This window comes from Hipposideros armiger, unplaced genomic scaffold (assembly GCF_001890085.2).
Source record: "Hipposideros armiger isolate ML-2016 unplaced genomic scaffold, ASM189008v1 scaffold_334, whole genome shotgun sequence".
Taxonomy (NCBI): domain Eukaryota; kingdom Metazoa; phylum Chordata; class Mammalia; order Chiroptera; family Hipposideridae; genus Hipposideros; species Hipposideros armiger.
Window position 1 is genome coordinate 1,371,161 of NW_017731684.1, and position 10,547 is coordinate 1,381,707.

The 10,547-nt window shown below is 41.6% G+C and overlaps 1 protein-coding gene across 1 annotated transcript in view; it reads left to right on the forward strand.

The window, feature by feature from the left end:
• Positions 1-4,338: 4,338 nt before the first annotated feature.
• ARL6IP5 (ARF like GTPase 6 interacting protein 5) overlaps positions 4,339-10,547 on the forward strand; it is a 33,411-nt gene continuing 27,202 nt past the window's right edge. Inside the window, exon 1 of the mRNA XM_019661074.1 lies at positions 4,339-4,621. Within this exon, the coding sequence (XP_019516619.1) occupies positions 4,446-4,621 (176 nt within the window). The 5' untranslated portion in view covers positions 4,339-4,445. The remainder of the gene's footprint in view (positions 4,622-10,547) is intronic.

The window sequence follows — 10,547 nt, forward strand, 5'->3', positions numbered from 1 at the left end:
CTCAGAGCCTAAAGATAAATGGTGATAAAATTTTGGACTAGGTATTTTCCTCTAGAATCAGAAATTGATAGGTGTGTGTGTGTGTGTGTGTGTGTGTGTGTGTGTGTGTATTTGTGTATGACCAGATACAGAAAAATAATCATATTAGATGTAGATATACATACATATGTATATCCTTCTTTGGAGTGGGACAAGAATGAAATTGAGTCAGAAAGAACTTAAATTTTTAACTCCACTTATTACCTATGAGACCTTGAAACTTCTGTGTCTTCATTTGTAAATTGATAATATTCGCCTTGTAAGATTCTTTGAGGATTAAATGAAATCCACAATGGTTCGTAAAATACTGTAGTCCCTGATCAGTTACATCAGCATCATTTGGGAACTTCTTACAAATGCAGATTTTCAGGCCTGTCCCCAACCTTCTGCAAAGCCCTATTTTTGTGCAAAATAAAGTTTGAGAGCTAATGAAATGCAGTACTATATAAATCCTGATGGATACTCAGTAAATGTAGCTGCCGTTAATAAATTATGATATTTAATCTCCTCTTTGTCCTTTATCAGCCTCCAATCAGGTTAGGTTCAATAGAATTTGTTGAGCCAAAAGCCAGTGCCAGGGAATGGGGGCATAGAGTCCACAGCCCATAGCAGGAGACACCAGCCTCTATCCAGGTCACATGTCTCAACATCAACCCAGAAACCTTTTCTTGCCCAGACTCCTCTGCAGATGGAAACCATTGAGGTTCAACTTTTGCCCCCAGCAATGCTACTTTCAGGAGACCTTTTGGTTAGTGGCAGGGAGTATCACAGCTCCCTCAGATGGTAAAAGCAAAGCCCACAGGCACCTTAGAGATCACCTTGTCTAACCCCCATCGGCCATTTCACAGGGGAGAAAGCTGGCACCCATGGATAGGAAGCTGCTTGCCCGTGAAGAGGTCTGCAAAGGCATCTGGTCCTGCATCTTTGTGCCTTAGAATTTATACTCTGACTCACTGTGGTGGTATTTTGATAGATTATACCAGGAACTCCATCTGCCTCAGACTGACTGATTAGAAATAGCCACCTGCACTTGCCAGTAATGAAAGTATCAGAGACATGCAAGAGAAAGCTGCATCAGATTTATTTCATTTCAAACAGAATACAATATAAACTATTAGTCTATCTACTGTGGTTTACATATAGACAGATAAATAGTCAGAGTGGTCCTAACTAGAAGCCCAAGTCTAAGTATAAGACCACCAGGAAAGCCTCTACAGTGAATCTGACCCCCCTAAATGAATAGTGACAAAGAGCTACTATTAATAGCATTTCAAACAGTGCTTGAAATAAAGTAAGGATCCCATATGTGTTCATTTTTATTTAAAGTGATTTTATGACTGAAGGGAAGCAGAGTTTGCCATCCCAAAATATGCCTCTTGGGGATATTGATTATTTTAAACTAGTTGTTTTTAAGAAATGAAAGATAGGAAACCCCTTTGACCTTCTTCCTAACTGCCTAAAAGATGGAGGACTTGCTCCAGGAAGGGAGCTAACATCACAGATAACTATAGTTTAATAGGAACTAGTGCGATAGACAGGGAAGAAACTAGCAAGACCCATTTGATCAGTCTTGTCTGTGTACCTTTGTTAAAGATGGCCCAGAAAACATTTGTTTACCAAACATTTGCTTTTCCATCTCCATGTGAATTGCCTTCTTCCCCTTTGAAGTCCCAAACCACTAACCCCCTTTCTCCCTAACTCAAGATGGCATATATGCCTCCATTGCAAGCCCCATATTCTTATGAAACCCCTGTATGTACATATGTAATTAAATTTGGTTGTTTTCTCCTGTTAATCTGTCTCAGGTCAATTTGATTATTAGACCAGTCAGAAGCATTAAGAGAATGAGACGAGGAGGAATTTCTCCTCCCCCACATGACAAAGGTAGAAATGTGCAGTGAAAAAAAAAGTCCCATAATCCAACCAGAGAGAGAAGCATGATTAATATTTTGAGAGTTAGGGAAAAGGGGATCATGCTCTATATTATTATATCTGGTTGTTTTTTTTCCCCATTCCTTTCTTTATTTTTAAACCTCTGTGGAAGTTTAAACAAAAAATAAAAATACACTGAACAAATGTTTATTGGATGTCAGTTGCCTCTGATCAATGAGTAGTCATATTATTAGTAACACACACTTGACAGCTTATGGTCATGCAGCACTGAGCAATTGGAAAGTAAAAGTTCATGATCACAGCTCCGAATGCTCACTGATCTCACCAACAAGTATGGGGCCCTGCTGGGGCTCCTACACTGGTCTTGACCAAGATCTTGACTCAGCTTGCCCATAGTGCGGCTTCATGAAATGCGTAAAACTCAGGGAATTCTTCCTCACCCTCTGACTTCCTGTAACTGAGCACCAAGGCCTGGCACCTCTCTAGACAGCATTCCTCTCACTGTTTTGTATTTAAGTTAGTGTTTCCATTTCACTGCAAGATCCTTGAAGGCAGGGCAAGGCTGAATTATTCTCAACTTTTTTTTACCTTTCACAATGCTTTCATAAAGCCTCGAAAGGACTCAAAATATCTCTTGCCATCATATTGAAAATTTTCAACCCCTTTTCCCCTATCAAGTGTACTCAGATACACCCACAACAATAAAAATGCAACAAGATAGAGAAAAGTCAATGGATGTTCATTATGAAAGCATAGAAAACAAATCAGGTTAAAACACTATTAATACTATGCTATCAGATGAATCATGGGCTGTACTATTATTAATGACATTAACAGCAATATCTAACTGTGAGTAATTACTATGCACTAAGCATTTTCCATCTACTCTTTTATTTATCTTCAACTATATGGCTGATGATCTTATTATTGTATATCCACTTTACACATGAAGAAACTGAGGCTGAAGTAGATTAACTACGTAATTTCTTCAAAGTCACCATCAAGAGATAGAGGAGCTAGGAGTCTACTTTTGCTGTCACTGACATTAAATCTTCCCTTTTCCCAAAATCAAGAATACGTGAGAGCTCAGGAATATTTTCACATTTTAATCTTTAGTCACACCAGTGACAGGAGTATTTTCTTAGTCATTGTAAGTTCATTAACTGCTTTCTAAATCATCAGAGAAAATCAAATCATGTCTTCTAGACTTCGCATTTAGGTATATTTTATTACTTTTTTGTTTTCTTTTTTTTGAAAATTGGTGCTCTGAGCAGAGTGAATTTAGTTTCTTAAAAACAGCACCACTTGCAGGTTAGAGGCTGTTATCTTAGACACCAGCATCTTAGGATTTGCCAAACATACTATGCAATTAACTAAAATATTTGTTCTCATGCATTTGAGATAAAAGGAGGTTTCTCTATCAACCAGCCCCTTCATTGAAAAAATAAGTCCCTTAGGAAGCCTTAAAAGGGAATTTACAATTAAATTTCTTGGGCTGGGATACAAAGCTATCAACATATTATCTTTTAAAGTACTGTGCTCCCTTAGTGAAAGCTGTCCCTAAATATTAGGATAAAACTAAGAAAGCTCTTTTGGAATGGAATCCAGGTTTCTGCCCAGAAAATACTGGGGGCAGAACAAGTAGTTCACTGCAGACTATTGTTTGCTTTGAAATGTAAAGCCCAGAATAGGTCTGAAGTGACCAGAGTGACCACTTTATCAGAATGGCACAGTAGTTCAATAATTTTGCCCCTAGGCCCAGAGAATAGAGGAGAACAAAGAAGAGAAGTAAACCCTTCCATTCTACACATTCTTCTTTCTGATTTTGCCAGTCTGATTTCACTCATAGTGACACATGGGGAGACAGAGAAAACCCGAGAATGACACTCAGATGTGTAGAGGTTAGTGACGCATGGTGAGACAGAGAAAACCCGAGAATTACACTCAGATGTGTAGAGGTTAGTGACTCATGGTGAGACAGAGAAAACCCGAGAATTACACTCAGATGTGTAGAGGTCAGTAACGACTTAGTTTTCAAAACAAGCTCATCCTCCAGGCAACACTATAGTTGCCTTCCATTCCATTTCACTTAGATTGGCATCTGAACAGCTGCAAAAATTTTCCACAAGGTCCAGAACGCATCACTAGGTTAAACACTCAAAGGCGGTATTTTAAGGGCGGCTGCTTGGATTTGGCCTGCCAGAGATTGCCATCTCGCATCAGGCAGGGGATTTCCGTTGGTTTCATTCTGTCATTTCATCTTTATTTTGCATTCTGCCTCTGGCTCTGTCGCGGGGCCCCAGTTTTCCTGTAACCAATCACTTAGAGCCAATCAAGAAGTAAAGAAAAAAAAACGCCCTCCCGCTTTCAATTTTCTTTGCTCCGCTGCTCGCCAACCGCAGAGCCTACCGAGCTACAGTTGCTGTCACCTCTAACCTAGCTCAGCTGATCGGTTGCCGCCGCCGCCGTCGCCAGATTCCAGAGGCGAAGAACAAGAAGCTGAGAGACCAGAAATGGACGTGAATATCGCCCCGCTCCGAGCCTGGGACGATTTCTTCCCGGGCTCTGACCGCTTCGCCCGGCCGGACTTCAGGGACATTTCTAAATGGAACAACCGCGTAGTGAGCAACCTGCTCTATTATCAGACCAACTACCTGGTGGTGGCTGCCATGATGATTTCTGTTGTGGGGTAAGTGGGGTACCCCTCCCGGGCACTGATCCGGGGCAGCACGGAGGGAGATCGGGGTGCAAGGTCCCTGCCTGCAGAAGCGCTCTCCACGCCCAGCGCCTGCCTGCAGCTGCAAGCGGCCCGGCCAGTGGAAACTTGTTCGCCGGGCAAGGCCGCAGCTATTTGGGGGGGGGGGGCATTTTCCGATCCGCGCCTGGGGCAGACACGTGAAGGGGTCCCTAGGAGTAAGGCAATGTTGCGAACCTCAGGCAAGAAAAATTACCTTTCCCCCCCTGTGTTCCGATTAGGCTCTTGCTAGGGGAAGTATTTGTAGCGCCCCAGTCTTTTAAAAATAAGGAGAGGAAAGTGGTGTAACCTTATCCTGGGGCTGGCTGGGGCGGACGCCAACCTGGGAGGCTCGGGGCAGCAGGGTGTGGATTCGGGCTCTGCCTTCTCGGGGTGGTAGTGAGGGAAGGGCGTTTCAAGAGGCGACGCGCTGGGTCTGCTTCTCGGCCTCTTGCCTGGCACACCGTGCAGGAAAGCTGAGCTTTGGGAGCAAGAGGGTGGGTGTTCCCTCTGCGTTTCTCCCCGTGTGGGGTGAAGGCCCTTTGCCTTTTCTTCCAAGAGTTGCCAGTCACGGTCATTTTTTCCTATCTTCACTTCCTAGCCTTTTTAGTACCTGATATTAAAGTTAAAAATGTCCTAGGTTACATGCAATTTCACACAGGCACTCACATCTGCTCTGCAAGAAACCACCTTTTCTTGTAGCTGACCCTTTAAGAAGTGTTTGTCTTACTTTGACAGGATACTGTGGTGATACCTTAGATCTTCTTTATCCTATGCATCTTTGAAGAAAAAGCTACCTTCAGACTTTGTCATTAAAGACGTGTCTGACATTTCAATTTCAGAGTAAACAGAGGGAAAGAGCAAGCTGACCTGGGAGAAAGGAAAAATCCAAACTTGGAGGGTGTAGGAAGGGGCGAATAGGGTGGTTTCGTAAGTTGGTTTGCTGTTCTTTGGCTTATTTATTGAGTCACTTCTCTGTGATTCACAGTGAGATCAATCAGAAACGAATCGTGGCCCAAGGGCAGATGGCAGTAGTTGAGAAGCTACCAAATACACAGCACAGAGGAGAGTTAGTTCACAATTTCTGGGCGTGGTTCAGGTGCCACCCCCATGCAGAAGTGGAGGCTCATTTGTAGGGTTAGGTAGACAATTAATTACCCAGGTTCTCGTTATGTATTGCTTAAAGAACTGCAAACTCTGAGAATGGCTTGATGGGTGGAGGGCAAGGACTCTGAGACAAAGCTGAATTAGAGTGGCAGCCGAGTTAAAATTAGTTGGGGTAGGACAGGCCTGAGGCAGCTGCTGCCTTCCAGCCTTCCCCTAGCTTTCTGCTTGAGGCTTATTTCCTGGAACACTAAAAAAACAAAATAAATAGTAAATAGGATTGCATCTGTTGTTTTGCTTTCTTTTATCTCTTTTTTGTAAAGAAGTGAGCAAGGCATCTTATCTGGTAATCTAGTTATGTTTTTTTCCTTTTTTGAAGTAACCCCAAAAACTTAGATATGGGACAAGGTTTGACACAGACCAAGCAAATGAACTGAAAAAACCATTGCTTTTCAGAGGTGTACTGCCCAGACCAGACACAACTCAGGCAACCTTGCTGGCTTGGTGGAATCCAGTTTTCACTGGGAAGGCCAGGGGCCAGCTCCTTGACTAAATTTAGCTCCCTCATTGTGGTTTCTTAGCCCACCGACTTGGGCAGTTTTAGGGTGTTGGCTCCTCTAGTTCCCCTTTTCAAATGGAAGATGTTGGTTGGCAGTGAAATTTTTGAAGACAAAATGAAAAATAGCTGTGTTTATTTTTTATTCTTATTTTTTAAAATTTACAAAAGATATAGGTCAGTAGTAAATTGTTTTGAAAACTGTGTATAAAATGTGGGATTTTCTTTGTACCTCAGTAAAAATTTAATGTATGACCTTCAACTGTTTTCTATGTGTCTGCAAACACAGTCTGTATTTTGCCCTTTTCTTTCTTTATAATCTAACAATAATAAAAACTAACATTTTTTTGAGTGTTCTGTGTGCCAGATATTCTCGTATTTACCTGTATTCCCTCATACAACCCAATGCGGTGAATTATTATTACTATTATTATTATTATTACTATTACACCTGAGGTTTAAGAGGTTAAATGACTTGCTCAAAGTCACAGATCCAGACTTGTGCTCTTAATTACTATGACTACTTCCCTGTGAGTCATAAGGTTTAGAATTATAATCTCTTAAAGCTAGAAGAAACAAAATATCTTCAGGGTCAGGGAGCTTAGTTGATTCTGGAACATATCTCAGTCTACAGGAAACTCTCGTCTTTTGTTGATATCAGTAGATGGGTGGGTTGGAACAGTGCTGGAAACTGTGTATCTGTATCCTCTACTGGCATTTGATAGTTTCTCATGATACCTTGGTAGAGTGTGCATGAAAATGTGGCCTGGTTGTATACTGGGGCAAGGACTGTGTTCAAAGGGTGTTCTTCTATGGTTCCATCCACTGCTGGTGAGGAGAGGCCTCCGGGGCATTGTTGGAGGGCTCTCGGCCCAGTTTTGAATGCAACTGTGTTGAAAATTCTTTTCAGTGAGAATAGAGAACCTGCTCTTCCAGATTGCAGGAAGGGAGAGGGAAGACCAAGAGAACATCATTTAGCTCCAAAAACACTGGAAAGGGCAGCGTATATACCAAGGTGAAGATTAAGAGGGATTAGGCTATAGATAAATCTGTGTATGGGGATTGACCAGGCATGTCCTAGTAATCCTACGGCTTGGTTTACCAGGCACACGACTTCCACTCAGTAAGTCTACTATGACCCTTAGGGTAACTCTGAGTAAGCCTCTTAGTTAATAGTCCTTGTTGAAGACTCTTCAATTAGTGTAATGTAATGGTTAAGAGTTTAGGCACCAGAGCCCGATTAAGTAAATTTTGAATCCCAACTGCTACTCACTAGCCATGTGACCTTGGGCTAGTCATTGGAACCACCCTGAGCCTCAGCTTGAGAATATTTGAATGAGAATAATTGTAGTGCTTGCCTGATCAGGCCTCTGTGAAGATTATGTGTGTGAGTAAATATAGGTAAATCTCTTAAAACAGTGTCTGGCCCCTAGGTTTTACTCCACAAATATTACTTATTATTTTTATCATTATTAGTATTACCATGAGATTATTGAGAAATATAGATAGCATCTTTATCCCAGCAGCTCTATTTACCCAAACTCTAGTCCTTATCTAACTTGCCACCTCCTACTTCTACAAGACTCAATTTAGGTACCATCTCTTTGAGGAAATGTTCGCCCTTTGTCCCTCACTCGCTCGTATTAATTGGGTCCCACGCTTATGCCTGTATCTTTCCTGGTACTTACCTCACAGGATTCTAAGTTTTCTCCACTCTGGACTATAGACTTCTTGAGGCCAGCAACTAGCTTTTGTTTGTGATTTTTTTGTCTTCTTGTTGTAATTATCGTTATTGTTATTCTCTGTATCCCTGAGGCCTATGACTATATGGCAGATGCTTAATTGGTGAATGCAAAGAGTTGATAAGTGAACGTAAGTCTTCAACATGATCATAGGGGCAACTTTTAACCTACTTAATGGAACAAATTATTTTGAAGCACATAGCAACATGCCAGTACATAACAACAGCATGCTCCTAAAGTGGTTCTCCCTGGGTCATTGCCAACGGCACTGGCTGCATTCTGGTCAGGATAACTATAGTGTAAAAATTCAAGTTAAAAAACTTTACAATTCAGACATTCATATTGCTCTTGTAGAATTTTGATGAAAATAGTCTCCTGTAAGGTTTCTTAACCTCGGCACTATTGACATCGTGGCTCATGTAATCCTCTCTTGTGGGAGCTGTCGTGTGTTGTAGGATGTTCAGCAACATCCCTGCTCTCAACTTACTAAATGTCGGTAGCACCCTCCCCTTAAGTTGTGACACTCAAAAATGTTCTCCAGGCATTGTCATGTGTCCCCTGGGGATCACAGTCACCCAGGATTGAGAATCACTACTCTATTGCCAAGAAAATTGTGAGGATCTTTTAACATCACCTTCATGAAATGGAAGTTGCTTTCTAACAAGTTACAAAAAGTGTTCTTGGCAATTACATAGCAAATCAGTTTGACGTTAGCTCCTGGCTCCTGACTTTTCATACATAAGAATGGAATGGATTTATAAAGCTTTACAAAGCTTTGACCATTTTTCTTAATTTATTAAATTTGTTGTGCTATCATTCTTTTATTAGTCTACCGGGAAGACTCTACTGATTCCACAGACTTGATCCTTTATTTTTTGACAGAATTCTGGCATTTGCTTTTATTAGGTTTGTGTGCTTAAAAGTTCACTTGCTCTTGAGTTCCACTGCTATAAAATAGGAATTAAATGACTTAATTAATATAAAGCACATTCATGTCTAGCAAATGACAACATTCAAATGTACTAGATGATGGATACACTTTAGTGGTTTTGTCATAATTGCAACCTGTATTTCTTTTTTTTTTTTAATACTCAATTGTTTTAAAATTCATTTCAGGTATACAAAACAGTGTAATAGTTAGACACTTACACCTCTCACAAAGTGATAACCCCCTTCCCCAATCTACTACCCTTCTGACATTGTATATAGCTGTTACAATTCCATCGACTCTATTTCCTATGTTGTACTCCACATCAGCTTTAGGTGTGCACTGCAGCGGTCAGGCATCTACACCGTCCATGAAGTGGTCTCGCTAATAAGACAAGTGTCCATTGGATACCCTACAAAATCTTTACAACATTATTGACTATATTTCCCAAACTGTCTTTCGTATCCCTGTGGCTATGTTGTGGTTACCAATTTGTGCTGTCTAATCCCCTCACCTTCTCCCTCATCCCCACCCCCTTCCCATCAAGCAACCCTCAGTTTTTTCTCTGTACCTAGAGATCATTATGTTATGTGAAATAAGTCAGATGGAGAAAGACAAATACCATATGATCTCACTTATATGTGGAATCTAAAGAATCGAATAAATGGGGGCCGGCCGAGTGGCTCAGTTGGTTAAGAGTTAGCTTAAGAGTGCGCGCTCTGAGCAACAGGGCCGCCGGTTTGATTCCCACATGGGCCGGTGACCCTGCACCCGAGCTGAGCTGCCACTGAGCTGCCGCTGAGCTGCCAACAGGTGGCAGGATGGCTTAGCTGGTGAGAGCACATGCTCCTAACAACTAGACTGCCTGTTCGATGGTGGGCTATGCCCACCCGCAACTAAGATTGAACTCACTCGGCACCTTGAGCTGAGCTGCCACCCGGATGGCTCAGTGGATAGAGCATGCGCTCTTAACAACAAGGCTGCTGGTTCGACTCCCACATGGGATGGTGGCTATGCCCACACGCAACTAAGATTGGAATACAGCACCTTGAGCTTAGAGGCCATGAGCTGCCGATGGGCAGCCAGATAGCGACTGGCGCCCTCCACAACTAAGATTGAAGAACAACTTGGCTGGTCCTCCACCCCAATTCCCCAATTAAAAACAAACAAAATCAAACAAAAAGAATAGAATAAATGAACAAACTAATCAGAAATAGTCTCAGAGATATAGAGAAAAAACTGAGAGCAGCTTGTATTTCTTATAAAACTTTGCTTCCTTTGAAAACTTGAGTTCTCTTTTGCGATTCAGGCATCACTTCAGAAGAGATTGAATGACTTAAAAGGAATAACATGAATAACAAGTTGGGGAATGTGTGTTTCGCTGAAAATGGCTTGCATCCTTTAAATCAAGAAAGTAAAGTTATCTAAGACCGAAGAGGACATGGTTTACCTTCTCTATCCTCAAACAATGCGGCATCTCGGCACGAGATATCCTTTTTGCACCATATACAGCACTAGAAGTCTGTGCCTTTATTTTTATTTATTTTTTTT